This window comes from Alternaria arborescens (genome assembly GCF_004154835.1).
Source record: "Alternaria arborescens strain FERA 675 chromosome Unknown contig_12, whole genome shotgun sequence".
In the NCBI taxonomy this organism is placed as follows: domain Eukaryota; kingdom Fungi; phylum Ascomycota; class Dothideomycetes; order Pleosporales; family Pleosporaceae; genus Alternaria; species Alternaria arborescens.
The window spans coordinates 353238-373021 of record NW_021167867.1 but is presented as its reverse complement, the minus strand read 5'-3'; the positions used below and the strand labels follow the sequence as shown (position 1 = coordinate 373021).

The window sequence follows — 19784 nt, the reverse complement described above, 5'->3', positions numbered from 1 at the left end:
CGCAGGCAGAAGCTTGAGAGCTGCAAGTTGACTGTGATAGTTTCAAGCTTATTCCTCTTTGTCCTATATCCAAGCCGACAAAATGGTGGACGCAAAGATTCAGTACGTATCATTGCCAGACCGTTCACCGCTATATGAGCTAACATTGCGCAGAGAGCTTCTTTCCAAGCCCCGTTCTGAGTTGACGTATGTACGCCCTTGTACGTTCAGTTCCTATACATACTGACATTGCTGCCTAGCGAGTACGAAGTTGCCCAGGTCGAAGAACATGAGCTCACCACCGGTCCCCTCTCTATCCTCCAGACCGCCGTCCGCTCGCGCACACAAGTCCTAATCTCGTGCCGAAACAACCGCAAGATTCTCGCACGTGTGAAGGCTTTCGACCGTCATTGCAATATGGTTCTCGAGAACGCGAAAGAGATGTGGACTGAGACTCCCCGGTTAGCCAACGGCAGCTACGGAAGGAAGGTTAACAAGGATCGCTTCATCTCTAAGCTGTGCGTTCACATACCAATCATATATGCGCATTCGCTGATCCATCTAGGTTCCTACGAGGCGACTCGGTCATTCTTGTTTTGCTATCATAAGAGCTCGGATGTAGTGGGCATTTGGGACGGTAGCGCCAGATCGAGGCACGCGAAATGGAGTTTGGATGAATTAAAAGTTACATAACCGTCGCAACGGCGATGAACACCGAACGAATCAAACAACGATACCCAACTTCTACTTCTTCAATCCATCACTCAGGCCCAACAGAAGCTCCGCAAGGCCATGCGCGCCAGGGTCTGGCACCTCCTGGAATCCCTCGCCTCCAACATACACCGTTCGCCCCAAGCTCGCTTTCATACCTTTCGTCCCTTGAGCACCACCTTGTGCCGCTGCAGCCGCTTTTTCGATACTTTCCGTCTTGGATAATGTCTCAACGAATGGATAGAGCGCATCCATCAGTGTTCGGTCTCCTGGTTTGGCAGGAGTGTATTTGCCAAGTGCCTTAAGAGACGAGTCCAGGGCTTTGGCCCAGATTGCGGGTGTGACAGGCTGTGGTGACGAAGGCGCATTTTGTCGCAACCCATGGGCCAGCGCATTCAGGAAGATGGCATAGATTGCGCCTGACGTGCCGTCCATAGCCAGTTCCACCACTTGAATGATGTGATTCATGAGGATCAACAGATCATCCGTCTTATCTGCCGTTTCGAGCATCTTCAGAATTGCTGCTGGGTGTCAGCGCTAGGTAACAATGCACACGTGACGATAACTTACCTTCTGCGCCGCGCTTGAGTCCGATGCCGCAATCGCCGTCCCCCACTATAGTATCGTATCTGGTCACATCTGGTTCAGCCTCGATGAGCCTGTTCAATGCGACTGCCAATGTTGATTTGGCCTGGGCAAAGTTGACTGTCCAAGTTAGCACATACCCTGTGCAACGCGGCAGGTACTTACCCCTCAGGTCACTTGGCTGGACCTCTTCTTCGTCTACCTGCTCCTCGCTCTTTTTCGCTTCTTCTCGTCGTGCCCATGTGCTGCTACTAATTGCCGCTGACCAGCCACTCGCCTCTGCGGGTGCATCGAGCAGTTCAAGCATAGAAGCGTCAGCGACTCTTAGCAAGCTGACGCTGAAGCCCAGTCCGTTCAGACTGGTCATAAAGGTACCAGCCAGAATTCGCACTGGTTTGATTTTAAAGTTGTCCGCTAGTTGGTCGACGACTTCGTTCGTGATCCCACTGAGCTCGAGTGGACTGACACCTCCTAGGTTGTTGACTAGCAGCACCACATCGTCCTTGTCGGTGATCTTAGAGAAACTGCGATCCTGGTCCGCGACGTCCAAACAGTGCGATAACATCGTCTTCACAAGGCCAGGGAGATCGGTCGACTTGCGCTCAGAGCCAGCTTCGTTGTGAATGCCCATTCCAATCTCAACTAAGCCTTCCGCAAGCTCGTCTTCCTCTGCCTCTCGCCGACCTGGAACATGCACATGCGCCAAGGAAGATCCAATCGAGACGGTATTGTCTGCGACGAGTTGTGCCATGTGCGTTACATCCTTGAGACTCGCTCTACAGTCATATTAGCGATCGTCAACCTGTAAGCCATAGAACTGGTATGGTTGCGCACCCTTTCGCAGCGAGCGCACCAGCAATCTTCTGTACAAGTACTGTTCCCGCAATACCTCTTCGTCCAACCTTTCCTCCCTTTGCGCGCCCTACACCTGCATCGTCGCCGACCACCACCATGTCGACTTCAATACCTGCAGCGCGCGCCTTCTCGACTGCCATGCCGAAGTTCAACACATCGCCAGTGTAGTTCATTACTATCACGAGTACACCCTTGTCTTTCTGAATGCGATGCAAGATACATCTTCGCACTTGCTCTGCACTTGGAGATGCGAAGATTGTGCCTGCGACTGCTCCAGATAGTAGGCCAGCACCGACGAAAGACGCGAATGAGGGCTCATGACCGCTGCCGCCTCCAGAAACTATACTGACTTGTGATGCGCCATTCTTACGGTAGATGATTTTGTTGTTTATATCGCATTGCACCGAAGGGTTTGTTTGTGGGATGCTGAGAAGGGCAGTTTCGACGAGGTGTGTCGGGTCGTGAATGAAGTGTCTCGCTGCGTGTGTTAGGCTGATAATTCGTGTGTATGCAAGACAATGATACTAACACGACATTGTGGCTGTTGTATGTTCAATTCAATGGAATGTGCCGAAAGTATGGAGAGATTGCACAAAGGGCAGATGGAAATTGAAGAGCATGACGAGGAGCTAATCAATCCCTCAATACCCGACCCGACGACACGTAAATCATTTCGCTCAATCCTTCATGTCATTTGACATATGCCGTGTTGCTGTGGCCACACGGAAACGCGTCCGTGTTCCGTCTTGTTTCCAGGCATTTGGAGAGCCCCAGAGCTCTAAGTGGGGTTACGCATATGGCTGTGAGGGGTAGCTTGCGTCCAGTGGGGTCGTACCTTCCCCCGAACCCCGAGATGTCAGCAGAGGTGCCGGCTTCCTCTTCTGGGTGATGCCGGAACAGCTGCTCGATTTCCAACCGCTCCTTCAGCACGCACAATGACTACGAGAAGCTTCACTTGGTGCAAGATGGATTAAGGTAAGGTTGTTGTATGGGAACATGCTTGCTTATTTCGCTATTGCTATCGGATGACCGGAGCGCTCACAGCACGTAGCCCGATTAACAACCTTGGGCACAAACAGATTTCTCTGCTGCTGCAAAGGTCGTGTCCTTGTAAAGACGTTTTCGTCAAAAGAAGATGTAAATGATGCAGCTTAGACTAACAATGGACATCATCTGTACCCTAGTCAAGCTGACGAGCGAGGACGCCTGCTCATCTTCGGGAACCATAATCGGAACTCACACAGAGTCCAGTCGATATGGCTTAGCTCTAGATGCTCTGGCATCACAAACCCCATCCCGGAGAAACTTGGAATAGGTGCATATCTAATAAACTCTGTCTTGCTGCCAACATCAAATTAAAATCAGCAAACCCACAAAAACGAACAGTGTCACAAGTCTTTAGATCCTTTAATTGTATCCAGACTAATTTTGAAACGCTTGGTTATAGCGGTGAAGAGTGCATTTATGTGAAAGCTGAGAGGAGTTGGAGAGAGCTCAGACGGCAGCAAAGAAGCTACCCCGCCATCTGATTAGATTTTGATCTGCGCCCCCACCAAACGTCGCGTCGAGCTTCATCGACGCGATTGTTGTTTGCTCGTGCTTAATATCTACTCTCATCAAATCATTATCTGAACCCACTAAAAGAGCTTCTTTTGCCAAAGAATATTGACTGAACTTGTGTCTGATTCGTCTTCCCGTCCCTAATTGAATATTGCAACAATGGCATATAACGGCATCGCTCATAAGTACTCCAAACGCCTCATCGCATTCGAGCACAACCCTCGCCCACTATCCAGCGCAGCGCCAAACACTTTGCTCTGGGTCGGAGGCCTAACAGATGGCCTCCTCACCGTTCCGTACCCCTCCGCCATCGCCAGTAAACTTCCATCCGACTGGGTCATATCCGAAGTCCTCATCTCCTCGTCCTACAAAGGCTGGGGTACTGGTAGCCTCGCTCGCGATGCGCGTGAGCTCGGCGAATGCGTGTCCTACTTTAGGAAGCTACGGCCAGAGACGAAGGTTGTAATCATGGGCCACTCGACGGGATGTCAAGATATCATGGAATATCTGCTTGGGGAGGGACACGAGGGGAGGGAGCCATTGGACGGGGTCATACTGCAGGGCGGTGTCAGCGATCGAGAGGCATGGGAGGACTACTATAAAGAAGGGGAGAAAAGGAAAGAGCTGGAAGAAGCGATTAGGAAATCCAAGGAGTTGATCGATATGGGCAAAGCCAAGGAGATCTTGTCGCCCGAGAGCAACGCTGTATTCAAGGATATGGGGGGACCACTCAACGCATACCGAGCATACTCCCTCCTCGCAAAGGGTGGAGATGACGACTACTTCTCGAGCGACCTTTCCGACGAACACTTTGCGACAACGTTTGACAAAATCCCGAAGAGCACGCCGGTATGCTTCCTGCTAGGATCCAAAGACCCGTATGTGCCTGCAAAAATCGACAGAGCAGCATTGCTTCAGCGCTGGACAAGGATAATTCGCGAAGGCGGCGGGGTTGTAGATGACGAAGATGGTGGCGTGATTCCAGGGGCACACCACAATCTTGACGATGACCCTGAAGAAGTAGTCCAGGATCTTGTCAAAAGGGTATGCGGTTTTGTTACCGGGCTGGACAAGGACACAAGCCCCAAGTGGAAGAAGGCTGGGTCTCACCTTTGATTCCACTGCGATCACTGCATGGTAATATAGTATTGAACAATGCTCCAATGCGCACCCATCCTTGGATTTGTGATCTGGTACCGCAATCACGCTCCTGTCACAACCATAGGACGATAGAGTGCGCAACGCGCCATCGCAACAGATGACAACCCTCCACGTGTGGTGCGGTCCTGTCATCGAGACTCGTGTTGAGCTGACATGCGATCCGGAGAGTGGACATTGTCTAACTCAGACTGTGTGAATGTTTGTTGGCCAGGATAAAGACATATACAGACGACGAACACAGGGCTATAGACTTCTTCAGTACGATGTATTATCGCGTGCTCTAAGCATCGCCCTGCCCCTCGGCTACTCAATACTCAACGATAGCTTTTGGTGTCCCATAATGCCGTTAATCATCCTACAACCCAGAGTGGAAGCCAATGCTCAACACGTACGTACGACAAACGCCCACGCAATGCATGTAAAATCACAGATCCGCTGACTTAGACAACAGTATCCATCCTCCAACTCCTTGCCGAAAAGCTCGTTGTTCGCCAAGCTGTAGTCATGCCTGAAGAGGTATCCTCGAATACAATCAGGATGCACACTGAGTATTAGCTGAGACTCGGCAAAACCGAGCTCCTCTGTACTGCACCTCGCTGGCGCCGCTGGCGCAAACGCTTGACGATGTAATCTTCTCCCGAGTCCTCTTTAGCTTCTGACATAAAGGCATCCTAAGCCCGTGCGCCGTCCACTGTAGCTGGTTCCTCGAACTGCGCCTGTACGACCCATTGCTCGCCGAACTTTATGCCTTTGCCACCGCTGATGCCAGCATTGCGCCAGGGTCTGTTGACACCAATATCGACGATCCAGATAAGCCACTGTGGATCGCGTCCAGCACCGTTCTGGAGCGCTTTTACAAGACCTGTTCGTGGTGCACCGAGACATACGATGTACTTTGCGCGAACTTCCAGTGGCTCGCCTTCTAAGATAGAGACTTCACCCGTAGAGCCGCCCACACCCGACGGCGTTTCGACAGCGAGACAGGCTGCTCTTGACTTGTTTGCCCAACCTACAATGTTGAGGACCACTCGTTGATCTTCATCGCCAAGCGCCTCAAACTCCTTGTGACGGCCAAGCAGGGCGTCTATGATGAGCTCGGGTGGTGCTTGTAGACGCTTCAGAGCTTCTTCCGTATCTCTCCATGCACGAACGGAGCCGCCAAACTTCCGGAAAAGTTCGACCTGTCGTCGGATATCCTTGTCCCAGTCTGCATTGCGTTCGAAACCAAGTAGTGCAACCATGACTTTCGGTCCACGTTGAGCAAGGTGCCGTGCTGCTGCTACGGCGCGTGCACCTCCACGGTGATTGCCAGCTAAGACGACAATGACAGGGTTGGCATTGGGATTGTCGCGTGCGAGACGTCTGCCGCCTGGATTTATCGCGGTCAAAGCAACTTCTGCGATGCCTCGACCTGAACTCTCTGCCATGATATCCTCGTTTAGACCAAACTCCACTTCAGCAGTCTCCTCGACCGCCAGCATGGCACCAGGAGTGATAGCGAAGCACTTGCGGTTGTTTGATGTGAGACGTAAGCAGCCCTTCGCGCTCGAGTCAAGAGGTGACTCTGGTGGTGAAGCAACGCGACCCGGCCTGGGGCTACCGGTAGCGTGTGAGGATGCATAAGGTCGATTCAAGACGAACGAACGGTTGGTGCGCGGCAATACACCTGAGCCCATCATATCCAAGTCAGCCTGGACACCGCTGCCTTGCCGTGTTGGCGCCCTTTTGACTGAGGCTCTGGACATTGCACGTCTAGAGTTGCGCCCGCTGCCGAACTCATCTTCCTCTTCCTCAGAGCTTGTGTTTGTGGTACTTTTCAGCTTCCGATCTAGCACATTCTCTGTAGGATGCAGGTTCTTTCCACCGTGTGTTCCAGGCCTTGCCAGGCGATTAAAGCTGACCAGACGATCCTCATCTGCGGTTGTGTCCTCGTTCCTGATTTGATTGAACACCGTGCGCTTGTCAAATTTCGAGAGGTTGCTCTGAAAGTCGAACTCGGGCATGTCCTGGATATCTGTCGCGTCTTCTGTAGCCCAACCGTTTGTGGCTTCGAGCGCCTGCTGCCGTTTTGTCTTACGATTCGAAGCGTTTGCCGCTGCAAGACCGACTCTGCCGCCTATAACCCCGGGAGTTCTTGTCTGTGGCTGTTCGGCGGCTTGTAGCATTGGAGTGTTCCTCCAACCATTGCCTTTGCTAGTAGAAGTTAGTTTCTGTACATGGGACTAGTGGCCTCTGAATCTGAATATCACATACCCTTTCTTGACAGTCTCGACGTCGCCATTCTTCTTCTCTTGAGCAGCAAGCTCCTTCTTACGAGACTTGCCTCCTCTTCGAGTCTTTTTGCCATTGTCGTCGTTCTTCTGCGGACTGGGATCGTCCATTGGCTTGCCGGTCCTGGTCTTGGTAATGCTTGCCCTTCGCGCAGCTAGCTGTCCTGTACGCGCCTCACTATCTGCCTCTTCAGCATCCGCGATGTCCAGCGACGAAAATGGGCCCTCTAGAGTGGCTGCACTCGGCTTTCGAACGTTTGTCTTCTTTGCATGGCCCACGAACGGAGACGTGTTTTTCGGTAAAGCCGCAGCGCTTGCAGCAGCTATGGGCTTGATGGGCGTGGCAGGAGCTTCCTGCGGAGGCGCAGCAACGGCAGAGCTCAACGAAGGAACTGTCGAGGTGCGCTTCCCCATGCTAAGAATCGCGGGGTCGACGAACGGCGCAGCTGGAGTTGGCTGAGGAGCGACTTGGCGGGGCGCTTGACGAGCGTTCTGGTAGACAGGTGCGCCTGTAGGCGGGCCCGACGACGGTTGGCTGACGAGATGCGGAATCTGTTGTCCGCTATGCGGTGGCGGGTGCTGAACGTGGTTCTGGGGATATCGCGGGTATGCAGGAGGCTCGGATCGCGATGGAAGAGGTTGAGGAGCGGGCGCAGAGGGGGCGACTTTGATATCGGCGATCATATGTCCTTCGACGTTATACGAAGGCACACGGTGACCAGAGTTTGGGAAGAAGACTGTAACCATCAGCGCATGCCCACAAATAAACAATGCCTCCTACCAGAACGTACCATCTTGAAGCGTCAGAGTAGCCGTGTGTTGATCAACACCACTGACCACACCCAGCACGACAGCACCTGGAGGGCTCTGTAGTGTCACCGCGACCGATAAGCCAACAAAAGTGGAAGCCATATTGGCGGTGGAGGGCGCGGGCGAGGGAGGTTCTCCAAAGCCTTAGGACGAAGCGAAAGTTCCTCGGGGAGCAATATTTCCTGAAAGCCGGGCGGAAGGCAAAAATTGTTCACAGGCGACTTCGCGGGCTATCGTGAAGAATGTTGGCGAAGATGCGACCCCCAGGTTAGGCGAGTTGAGGGTGGAGAGCACTCAGGTAGGAGCCCATACCCCAGGTGCACTATTTCGCGGATCGTGCTAAGGCGCTAGCGGTCAGCCACAGACCAGCCGCCAACGGCTGTTGATCTAGGGCTGCATCTTCACATGCAGGTGCTTGAACACAAAATGAGATCGCTCTTCACCAAACTGTACCGTAAACACCAAAACCTACCCCAGAGCTGTACATGAACCTCTTCCTTTCGCTTTATCCAGAACGTGACCACGCATATAGCGTCAGGGTATATTACCTGGAATAGGTGTAATTCATCGAAAAGGAGTTTCTTCACATGCACTGCTGAAGCACATGAATAGGAGACAGAAGGATGAATAATTATTGTTCATTACGCGTGTTTGTCTAAAGAAGCTTGCATCATCGCCCAAAAGTAAAGCGCATCAAATCCAGGGTATCCATACAATAATTCCATCATCACGAGTGACTTCTACGTCGTGTCAATCGCGATGTTCCAGTGTCCCATCAAACAAGCTCCCATTGGGCTACGCCCCCAAACTTGCACGAGTACGCCGTCTTGTTATTCCAAGCAGCAACGCTCATGCCACGCGCATCCTTGTCGTTGAAGACCGTAACTGCATTAAGGGAAATCTTCTGGCCCGGTGCACCGAGGTCGATGCGAGGTACGTCGAGCCACCAAGTGCGCCCGTCCGTGTTGAACGTCTTGTAGTCCGGTTTCCGCCCGTCTCTACCGGCAACGCTCAGAAGCATAACGTAGGGCGCACCCTTGCCATGGCGCGCATTGTCCCAGTGCGGACAGACCGAAGACATTTGGAATCGAACAACCGCCGGGGCGTATGGATCGTTTACTTTGATCTGTGCCTGTGATGGTTCGAATGTTCGCTCGCCAAGGCCATGTTCCTTGGAGGCGTCACCGAATATAAGAACGCGTCCACCTTGATCGTCTCGCATAAACTCTTCGTATGACATAATGCGTCCATCAGTACGGAATTGGTGAGAAGCCTCCCCCGGGTAATGCTTTAACCCAAACTCGTTGTTGTCCATGGTGAATTGGCGAGGGTTGAAGGACCGTATGTATCTGGTGGGTGTTAGTCATTAATTCAGCATCGACGAATAGTGAAATATATTTTCAAACGTACCCTTCACCACGGTTCTGACACCCAAGCGCTCCAGCTCCCCAACAGGAATCGATGAGCTTCCATTCTCCGTTGTCGATCTTGACAGCATTCCAAGCATGTGTTGATTTGTAGGGTGGCACAGCTTGTCCAGGCTCCAGAGGTGAATGGCCGTAGCCTTTCGATGCACCGGAACATACCATAGCCTCGAGACCTGCTTTCAGAGCTAGAGCAGCGAAGAGACCGGCGTACCCCTCGCATACTGCCAGGCCTGATGCGATAGTTTTTTCGGGGGTAGAAGGCGAAATGGTACCGTTGAAGAACGAATGAGCATCGTAGTCAACGTTGTGATGCAGCCAAGTGAATATAGCTCGCGCTTTATCAGTAGGTGAGGAGAATTGAGAGCACAGTTGATGAGCAAGCCAACCCACATCGGAAGAGGGGAGTTGAGCACGAGGAAACTGCGCAGCATGGTTGTCTGGTCCTGAAAAGTCCCGACACACAAGGCAACTTGCAACTGCACCTGGTTTCGGCTTGGAAGCCATGATTGCGCTGAGGTTTGGTCTTGATGACATTGGGACGGGTGGCGGTGCTCCAAGATTCGGTGCTGAGTCAGAAGAAACAGCTGCTGGCCGAGTTGAAGGCACAGGAGGAGGCGATGGAGCCTTATTGTTGAACCCCATCTCCAACGCCGATCGTCGTGGTGGCGGTGGTGCGATCGCTCTGTTGGTGCGGGAGGTGTCGTTTGAAGATTGCCTCTGTGGCAACGCTGGCACAGGCCGAGGTGATTGCTCGCGAGTGATGGACTGTCTAGGAGGGAGGGAGGGTCTTGCTGGAAGATCTTTGCGTTTTCGTTAGCCATGTTCTAGCAGACTGTCTTTGTCTGTACTCACTAGGGGTCTTCAGCTTGGGTGGCAGCGCCTGAGCTGGCACATAATCTCTTTTACTCTTCATTGCGTTAAGCGTCGCCTTGCTCTGTTTGGGGTCTTCGGGTGCTTTCTTGGCTGGCAGTGGTGGCAGCTTTGACGGATCGTAGGCTGGAGCCCTAACTTGGTAAAGTGTGCCAGCACTTCCATTGCTATGACTTGTCCCGTTTGTCTTGACAGAGCCCAGTGACAGTGTCGATATGCCCGAAGCGATGGTAGAAATCGACTCAGACGACTCGCGCTTCCTCACGCTTGGCTCGGACGCCTTGCGCGGTGGCAGTGCTGGTGATGGCCGAGACGTACTGGCGTTGCGCGGAGGTGGGCGAGGAGGTAGCGCAGGCGAGACTTTGGGTTTTTCGGATTCGTGCACTACCATGGGCTGGTTGCCGAGTTGTCGCGCCGACGTGGGCGCATTGCTGAGGACTGGTGGGTTGTTGACTGTCTGGCGCGAGTAGGCGGGCGGGCGCGAGCTGGGCGGAGGCGGAGGCGGCTTCCTCTTAGCAGTCGAGGCATCATAGGAATACGTCGGTTTGGCTCCCGGTACAGGAGTATGCACTTCTTCGAGGTTCAATGCCGCAATCCGCGACTTGATTGACCCTTCAGCCATCGCGGTCGCGTTCTGTGGGGTGATCGACGGTCGGAGCGTCAGCTGTGGCTGGTGACGAGTCAACAGGAGCAGCGATTGATGGCGTCCGTCGACGTGCAACCTCTCCTTGCCGGGTAATGGAGAGGCTGAAGACACGGCGCTGGGGGCGGGAGGTGAGGAGAAGAAGTAAGTATGACGAGACAAGGCTTGTCCTCCCAACGGAGGCACGCCTTATGCCGGGGATAATCGCAGGCAGACGAGCACAGCCTCTGCCTTTTGGTTCGCCCTGACCCCTGTAAAGCCACATGACCCCACTTAAACCCGTTCCTGCCGATTTAAGCTTTCGCCCTCGTCTCAAAATAGTCCGGTCCGATCCAGTGGTAGACGGCTCGTGGCACTCTCACACTATGGCATGACATCAGTGTACCTTGGTCGTCGGGACTGTCATCTGTCGTCCACGGATTGGCATGTACTCACACTGGGCATGACGTCTCCGACTGCACCACATGCAATGCTGTGCACCCGTTACCCAATCCTCACCCGTGCAAAGGTTCGTGCCGTACATGTACATGCAGATGACATAAGTAGCATCAACGACATGTCTTTGAATTTTTATCATTGAATGTCTCGCACTAAATTCGCTACTGTATCAAACAAGCTAGAAGTAGAACATATGGAGTCGCCAAAGCGTGCAACATGGACAGCCTACACTCCGTTCCCAACCTCTACCCAGCCGTGCCTCCCATACCCCTGTCCAGCCCATCTCTAACCTATAACACCATAGCAATTTCAACTTCTGCTCGCTCATCGCTGCGCAACTGTAAGAATGACTGCGAAAAGACACTTTTACTCTTGCTGAAAGGAGAGGACGGGCAGCCGCTAAAGATACCACCCAATGATGCAATGCGAGGGCTTGCTATCCAAAACGCCAGAGAAGAGTGTGAGTGAGTTGATGTTGGAGACAACAGTAGACGAAGTGACAATCGCTACCTCTTGCGCTTCTTGCTCTTGTCAAGCGCCGTGCTCATTGAGTAACCTTCCATCGACATGTGATAGTCATGCATCGGGGGAGGCGCCATCGACGTTGCTGACGAGATTGAGTTCTTCTTAACAGAGACCCCCATGTGACGTCCGTAGCGTCCCTTCCTGCCGTTGCCTTCGTCTTCGCTGACGCATCCCTCGGCACCGATACCGGCATCTTTGCAGCGCTGGCATGGTCGTTGGCGGTCACAGCCCTTCTTGCTCTTGCGGCAGCGCTGGCAGCGTGGCTTGCTCGAGAGATCCTCCTCGTCGACGCCAAGCTGGTGCTGGAAGTTCAAAGACGCATTAGAAGCCTTGCGTGACTGTGAGGGGAGAGAGGACGGAGATAATGGAGTCTTGCTAGTGCCATTGACCTTGGACTTGCTCTTAGAGACGGCACGAGGCTTGCTGGGCTTGCCGGACTTGCTTGACACGGAATGGGCCTTGATGATACCAGAGTGCACACGATGGCCGTGTTCTCCTGACATCATCTCATCACTGTGACCCTTGAAAGACTCATCTCGGTCGTCTTCGTAGTCCTCACCGCTACTCTCAGCCTCATCGTAAACACGAGTGTGGTCGTTCATTGCCCGAGCCATGTTGTACGCGAGAGGAGGAAGCTCACTCTCGTCCTCGCTACCGTCAGCGCTCTCGTCGCTTGAAGATGCTGCGGCTTTTCCGCTAAAGGCATCGTCGAGCGTGGAAGTGGAAGTACGACCATGGGTGGAGAAGTTGGACGCATCACCCAAGCGCATGAGCTGACGGGCGACATCCTCATCAGAGATGACACTGATACTCGCAAGAGTGGTGTCAGGGGTAGGGAGCGCTCCACCGCTGCCAGAGTAGCGATAGTGGGAATGTTGCGCTGAGCCGCGCGCCCGAGACTTGTACCCCTGAGCTTGATTGCTCGATGTAGAGTAGGGTGTGACCAGTCCTTGAAGGTATGAACTGTCACCCTGACCATAACTCTGCGGTGAGGGCAGCGGATGCGAGTATGAGAATGTCTGCTGATTGACAGAGTATGGCGAGCCAGCAGTGTTTCCGCTGATACGTCGCTGAGGGGATACGGACGACTGTGAAGCAGTCATGGGGACTTGAGGCGGTACGAACAGAGGCAGCTCCTATGGAAGGAACGAGTGTCAGACTAATGCACGATACATGCCCACTGTAGGTACTTACCGAGCTGTCGAATTTTGCACGCTTGCGGCGGCCACCTTCAACAATGTTATCAACGCTGATCTCAGCGCTCGCCAGTGGCTCTTTCCTCGAGCGTCGCGAGCTGCTGACAGAGCCATGCTCCTCGTCGCTGTCACTGTAGCCGTCGCCATTGGCGTCAGCGAAGCTCCCATGCGAACTGTTGCCGCGACTCTTTATGGACGGTCGCATGCGCTTGCTGACTGAAGCGCTCCTCCTCCCACGTCCTGGGTGTGGGGAGTGGCTCTGGCGTGCATGGCGGGACCCCGCTCTCGAGCCCTGGTGGTGCTGGATGGGTGGGAGCATTTGGAAGGCTTCGTCGAGGTGGGGTCGCGCGCGACGAGGCGAGATGGTCTGCTGGTGGGGGTCGGGAGAGTATTCATCAGCATCGAGAGTCTCTGGTGAGACTCGGACGTAGATGGTCATGCCGTGTTCGAAGTTCTCGAAGCGCGCAATCAGCGTGTTGCCGTGACGGTCCTCAAAGATGACGCCTCGACGCTCATACAGACCATAGAAGTTCTTAACTGTGGTGATGATGGAGTCTGTTGTATCGTGAGGGTATATGTCTACTCGCATGGGTAGTCGGGCCTTGTGGGCTGGAGACTGGGGGAGCAGCAGCTCGAAGCTGACGTGCTTCTTGGGCGTCTGCTTGGAGGGTGACATGGCCTCATGCGCAGAGCCCGTCTCGGTGCTTGGGTAGACGTCCATGATGCCAGAGTCTTCCCTCTGGGGCATCATGTCGTAGCCAGACACGGGATGCATGGTGTCGTGGTGTCGGCCCGCTAGGAGCTCTTCCACCTCAGGGCAGCGCTGTGCGCCAGCAACCCGCGGTTCCGCAAGCATATTGGAAACTTGCATACCAATGTCTCGGATGCTGAGAGTGTGTTCCAAAGCCCCTAAAACGAGCTTCTGGATGTGTAGGTGGCTGAGGGGCGCACCGATGCTGCCGGTGTCGCAAGGGCTTGGGACGAGAGGCGGTCGGGGAAGGATAAACGGGCGTCGAGTCTGGAAGGCGACATGTTAGCAGATGGTCGCTGATGAGGCTCGATGGCATGTCGGGTGCTCCTTGTCCTGTTCCACGGCACCTGTGCTGGGCTGGAGGCGGTTGGACGACTCGTCACCGCTGGCCCTTTGCGGACTACAGGGAGGATGTGACGACAGCGCGGAAGACCCAGGGGCGGCGTCGCAACCAAGTGTAGAGCCCAACTCGGTCGCAAGCGCCTATGGAGATATGTACATACCAACAGTGATGTCTACAAAGCCAGATGGGCAGTAGATGCTTCGATCCGGTTCCGTGAGTCTACCGCCGCTGGCTGCGGATGGCAGGTTAGCGACCCGAATGCGCAGAGCAGGATTGGCTCTATCTGAGCGCCAGAGTGCGATCTCAGAGGGATCGGGAGCTTGATGGGAAGGTTGGAGGCTTACAAGGAGGAGGTGGTGTGGGACTGAGGAGAATGGTGTGGAGGGTGGGTTGCAGATGAGAGATGTCGCAAGCGAACTACAGAGACACCGACTAGGACCACGCAAGGTCACGACGCACTTTCCAGATGCGCTTCGAACCACGAAATGGCGGTCGCCTTTGCATTCACAGTCTCTTGGGATCAAATTTGTATCGTCGAGTGCGTCTAAACAGTACAGCGCATCCTCCCTGCTGCATATATGCGATTGCGCCTCCATTGGTAGCTAGCATATACACTACCGCAAAGAACAGCCCACCCTCACTCACGCAAAAGGGCTGCAACGGTACTGCAGCTGGGAGATGCCCTAGTCTTCATCCCATCTTGTGTGCTTGTCTGCGAAGTCGAAACATGGGACAACTCGGCGGCAGCCATGCGCCCAATGGTTGAATCAGACTAGAATGCATGCCACAGGACAACTCAATCGCTTGTCGACTACACATGCGCAAGAGAGCCGATCTCAACAACGTCAGACATGGCCAATGGGCGGGTACGCTGCTTGTCGTCGAGACCATGCGTACCCTCCATGTGAACAGGAACAGGACGAGCTTTAGCACCCTGATACCCCGTCTACCCTTCTCGAGCACGTAAGGGTCCTCGAATACCGCATTCCGGGTCGCCTTCACACACAATTCTAGTCAGAATGCTAAGGAAGCTTCCGGTCCCGAAAGTGGGTGAAGCGCTGTGGATTCGTTGGCAAGTGGTGCCGGGCGTCTATTGGAGAGATCTCCGTGCGACAATCAATGCCACACATCTGCTTCCGTAGTTCCCCTTTGCAGACAACCGTCCCTGAATGAATCGCCACAAGATTTCCTAGAGGCTCGTGCTACTTATGAATTACGCGACCAAGGAATTATGTCTACATGTGCTCCCGCAATCGTCTGATGATCTCGGACCCACACTATCATGACGATGGTAGCGCGAAGCCCAGAAATCAGTCCGCGGATAGTCTACACACCCGCTCTGGTGTGGAAGCCATGTTTCGACCGGATTATGGCCGTCTGTTATCTTGCTTCCAAAATTCCGACCCTGCATGTGCACCAGCGATCATGGCAAAGGTACATACGTAGCGCGGCATGCGACTTCGCGAATCCGTGGCTTAACGCTCGGACAACCACTTTAACTGATGAGGGGTCGATCAAGAACTGTATGTCTCCCGCACTTTGCGCAAAGACGTTTCAGTAGGGATCCTGGTCGCGGACCTTTTCGAAAGACGTTGTGCGCATTTTTGGCTCCATGCGATCTCGCTACGGATGTCATCGGTCCACACAGTTAGTCGGTGAGGCTCTCGGCCTATACAGCGCCGCGGGGACAAAGCAAAGGAAAGACGCGATAACAGCGCCGGTTTCAGGGCATCCAACGTTCCCCAGACACAGTACATCTCTCCATACTGCCTGGGACAACGGCAGCGCAACAAAGACAAGCGTAGGCTGCCGTTTGATATCTGGCGGCAGTGCACTGATCGACAGGCTGTGGGCGCCCGACAGCGGATCGTGTCTGCGAGTTCCAGGCCACCTTTGTGATCGCGACCACATTTGAGGCCATCCAAAGCAATTGGAGGATGACTCTATATGTTGTTATGGCAATAGAACAGGTAAACAAGATGTTTAGAACAACTCGCTGTCGGGATATCGCCACGTGAGCTCGCGTGGTGTGGCTGACTCATCTTCAAATTGACGCGTCGAACCCAAGGCTTTGGCGGGGTACATGTATCTATCGATTCAGGTGTTCAAAATGGCTGAAATTGCTGCAAAATCCTCCAAAATAAGTATTGATACTTTCGACCAGTTCTTGATGCATCATCTCTAACAAGTACGTGGGCGCATTGCAAGGTCGTCTTTGTGATGGGATTTGGGATACGCGTTTCGGCTATGACGTGAGCCCCGGAAGCGTCTTCGGGAAAGAGCGAACCGTGCACCATCACTAGGCATGTCGGGTTAGCGGCCAATATCCCTGTCCCAGAGCTACAGTAAATAAACATTGGATCTGAACGCGCAGAAGCTCCAAGCTCCCATATAAGTTTACAAGCTCTTGTTGTCGTCAACACCACTCCTCGTGCCATCCGACATCGTCGACCCGCCTATCTCATCGCCGCCAACTTAGATGGAGAGTTTCTTTATATCGACCACTGTTTTGTAGCGCTCGACTTCCGCTGCCCCTATCGTCCACTTCGCAACCGTCACTGTCATCAAAACATACATTCCGAGACTATTGTCATAACCGACACATTGAGAACATAATGGACGCAAAGGTAAGCTCTTTCCCTCTCTGCTTGCCTTTGATTAGGCGCGCAACCCTGCCTGACGCGTTGCGAGGTCGGCGATGCCACTTCATCTTCGTGCATATCCGGGGTCACCCAGACTGTCTTCCCTCGACATCCGCTGACAGATTTCTCTACAGCCACAACGCCCTGCGAGGGCTCTCCGTGTACGCGACGAGAACGCGCTACCCCAATTACCAGCTGGAAAGGCTCTGCACTCGCGCGGAAAGTCAACACCAGCACTATCTACACTGATGCAGGTCGGAGGCATCAAGGCGGTCGCAGCCAAGCGGACCGTGTTTGGCGATGTCAGCAATACTACACGGCAGCCTGTAGCAAAGGATGACATGCAGGTCACCGGAAAGAAGAAGGGCCTCGAGGTGCTCAAGGAAACCTCTGCCGTCACAGTCAAGGAAATCACGAAGCCTGGTGCATTAGCACGACCGGCGCAACGCCCTCTAGCAAACGTCACAACAAAGACCAACGCGTCAATGGAGACAAGTGAAGTCGCGTCTGCTGTTCCCAAGCATGTCAACGCCAACCAACCGACGGCCGACGCCCGCAAAGCCCTGTCCAAGAAGTCCTCCACAGCTGTTTTCAAGGAGCCGCAGCCAGAACCCCTTAGCGACACAACTCTTGTAAATGTACCTGCTCGCCAACCTCTCCTTACCCAGCCATCTTCATTTCCCAACGTGGACCGTGCCCCAGCACAGTCCCAGCAGGCAGCGACCATCCCTGAAGAGGAAGAGAAGACCGAGTCAAAAAATGGGGCGGACGACAGGTACGAATACCTGGATGCGTTAGAGGAGCAGGCGCGCGTCCTGGAACAAGAACGCAACGAAGAGCTTGCCAAGGTCAACGACCTCGACCAAGAAGAGTACTGGGACGAGGAGGAAGATGAGGAGTACTATGATGCCGACGGCTACACTACTGCTCGTTCTCTTCGATCGCGTGGCGACAACACGACTGGTGGTGTTACCCTGGTCCTTGCGCCTAGGATCACTGCAAAGACAAAACGCGAGCTAGAGGCTGCTAAGATATTCGTCGAGGCAAATCGGAGTGACGAAGATGTGGAAGACGAGCAGTGGGACACCTCCATGGTCGCTGAGTACGGTGATGAGATCTTTGAATACATGCACTCTCTTGAGGAGCGCATGAAGCCAAACGCTTCTTATATGGATCACCAGGCCGAGATACAATGGTCGATGCGATCAGTATTGATGGACTGGCTTGTCCAGGTCCACAACCGCTTCACCCTTCTTCCGGAAACACTTTTCCTCGCTGTCAACTATGTCGACCGTTTCCTCTCATGTAAGGTGGTCTCACTCGGCAAGCTGCAGCTGGTCGGCGCCACTGCTCTCTTCGTCGCTGCCAAATACGAGGAGATCAACTGTCCTTCAGTGCAGGAGATCGTATACATGGTCGACGGTGCTTACACTGCCGACGAGGTTCTGAAAGCTGAGCGCTTCATGCTTAGCATGCTTCAGTTTGAACTGGGTTGGCCCGGCCCAATGAGCTTTCTCCGCCGCATCAGCAAGGCAGATGACTACGACCTGGAGACTCGTACTCTATCAAAGTACTTTTTGGAGATCACCGTTATGGATGAGCGCTTTGTCGGTTGCGCTCCCAGCTTTCTGTCCGCTGGTGCTCACTGTCTCGCTCGCTTCATGCTGAAGAAGGGTGACTGGGTAAGTTCATATCGTCTGTACACGTCACCAAGCCATGCTAATATTCTCCTAGTCGCAAGCACACGTACATTATTCTGGATACACATTGACCCAACTTCGCCAACTCATAACGGTAATCCTTGAGTGCTGCGACAATCCCCAGAAGCACCACGCTGCTGTGTACGAGAAGTACACTGACAAGCGCTATAAGCGTGCTTCCATCTTCGTAGAGGCGGAGGTCTCAAAGGGCTTCTCTCTGCCCTTTGTGTCTAGGGACAGCCTGGCGAGCCAAACATGGAGGCGAAAGTGAATACACTTGTCTCCATATGGCTCTGACTTGACTGTGTTCTAACGTGGCTCAGGGTTCGTGCGACAGCGCAACTCCCAGAGGTCACTCACCAGCACCCACCAGTCAAGAGTCCGGCAGTACAAGTCAACCGGTTTGCCGCGACTCACCATCAGCATCAGCATGGTCACCATCGAAATCTTCTCCATTCTTGCTTATTGTTCACGGATACACGGCGCTTTGGCGGCTTCTTGGAACAGGGTCAACATCAGCAATCTTCCCAGTCTACATTAGTCCAACCTTCGTTCGGACACCCGGCGCATGGAGTTTACGGTTATCCGGCCTAGGTCTTTTCATTCTCCGTCAATGCTCTTTCCCGTCACTGGTCCTCTACTCTCGGCACTGTTCTCATGCAGTTGGTAAACTTCCCTTCGACTGTATTTACTTCCATTGGAAAGCGTTTCCGGATCCCCATCACGATGAAACGAGGTCATGACCCGCTCATATTAGTTTAATTCTCTCACTCCCGCGGTATCACGCTTATGGTGGCGGTTCTTTTTCCCTTTCCGTTTTTGTCGCTCCTCTTTGGCCGGGTCTCAGCGGTCAACCTTCGACGTACAGGAGTTTACATGGGCATCGCACTATGTGCGTATGGGTTTTTCTATTTGCGTTTTGCCTGGCACAATGAGGTTCTTAGTTTGAACTTTCCTGTAGAGTCAAGAAAAGCGTTTAATACTTGCAGCTTCAAACAGTGCCTATTTAAATGATGAGTGTGAGACCCTACGGTGAAGAGATATGAGGCTTAGGGCTTGTGATCAATCGTCAATCTTGATGATTGTATTTGTTTGGCGGGCACCTCCTTAGCTGGGCTTGAGAGAGCTTCGGAGGATATGTCTAAGCCTGCGCTGAATGTCTTGATAGCTCCACATACACATCCTACTATCCTCCATCATTGAGTCTGCGCCAGCGAGTGCGCCCTACAACTCAGCATTCGGGTATCTCAAACGTGACTGCATCATTCTTATCCCGCTGTCGCTTTTCCAACCCCCAACCAGCCAATTGCGCCCTTGC

At 53.5% G+C, this 19784-nt stretch overlaps 7 protein-coding genes across 7 annotated transcripts; 3 read left to right on the top strand and 4 right to left on the bottom strand.

Annotated features, from left to right (window-relative positions):
• Nucleotides 1-82: 82 nt before the first annotated feature.
• AA0111_g5914 (hypothetical protein) lies at nt 83-587 on the top strand (the record flags this gene model as incomplete). Its single annotated transcript, XM_028652079.1, has 4 exons — nt 83-102; nt 154-186; nt 240-497; nt 545-587. The coding sequence occupies 4 exons, from the start codon at nt 83-85 to the stop codon at nt 585-587; spliced, it is 354 nt and encodes a 117-aa protein (XP_028506495.1).
• A 136-nt stretch (nt 588-723) lies between these two features.
• On the bottom strand, nt 724-2666 carry AA0111_g5913 (Dihydroxyacetone kinase 1; the record flags this gene model as incomplete). Its single annotated transcript, XM_028652078.1, has 5 exons — nt 724-1211; nt 1261-1395; nt 1441-2051; nt 2110-2608; nt 2660-2666. 5 exons carry the CDS (start codon nt 2664-2666, stop codon nt 724-726), a joined length of 1740 nt encoding a protein of 579 aa, XP_028506488.1.
• Nucleotides 2667-3849: 1183 nt separating this feature from the next.
• On the top strand, nt 3850-4806 carry AA0111_g5912 (hypothetical protein; the record flags this gene model as incomplete). Its single annotated transcript, XM_028652077.1, has 1 exon — nt 3850-4806. The coding sequence occupies one exon, from the start codon at nt 3850-3852 to the stop codon at nt 4804-4806; it is 957 nt and encodes a 318-aa protein (XP_028506489.1).
• A 716-nt stretch (nt 4807-5522) lies between these two features.
• Nucleotides 5523-8033, bottom strand: AA0111_g5911 (hypothetical protein; the record flags this gene model as incomplete). Its single annotated transcript, XM_028652076.1, has 3 exons — nt 5523-7044; nt 7105-7858; nt 7913-8033. 3 exons carry the CDS (start codon nt 8031-8033, stop codon nt 5523-5525), a joined length of 2397 nt encoding a protein of 798 aa, XP_028506490.1.
• A 673-nt stretch (nt 8034-8706) lies between these two features.
• Nucleotides 8707-10850, bottom strand: AA0111_g5910 (hypothetical protein; the record flags this gene model as incomplete). The annotated part of the gene is made up of 3 exons (XM_028652075.1): nt 8707-9280; nt 9342-10158; nt 10211-10850. The coding sequence occupies 3 exons, from the start codon at nt 10848-10850 to the stop codon at nt 8707-8709; spliced, it is 2031 nt and encodes a 676-aa protein (XP_028506491.1).
• Nucleotides 10851-11815: 965 nt separating this feature from the next.
• On the bottom strand, nt 11816-13886 carry AA0111_g5909 (hypothetical protein; the record flags this gene model as incomplete). Its single annotated transcript, XM_028652073.1, has 2 exons — nt 11816-12970; nt 13029-13886. 2 exons carry the CDS (start codon nt 13884-13886, stop codon nt 11816-11818), a joined length of 2013 nt encoding a protein of 670 aa, XP_028506332.1.
• Nucleotides 13887-16739: 2853 nt separating this feature from the next.
• On the top strand, nt 16740-18737 carry AA0111_g5908 (G2/mitotic-specific cyclin-4; the record flags this gene model as incomplete). Its single annotated transcript, XM_028652072.1, has 3 exons — nt 16740-16751; nt 16901-18448; nt 18501-18737. 3 exons carry the CDS (start codon nt 16740-16742, stop codon nt 18735-18737), a joined length of 1797 nt encoding a protein of 598 aa, XP_028506331.1.
• Nucleotides 18738-19784: the final 1047 nt, after the last annotated feature.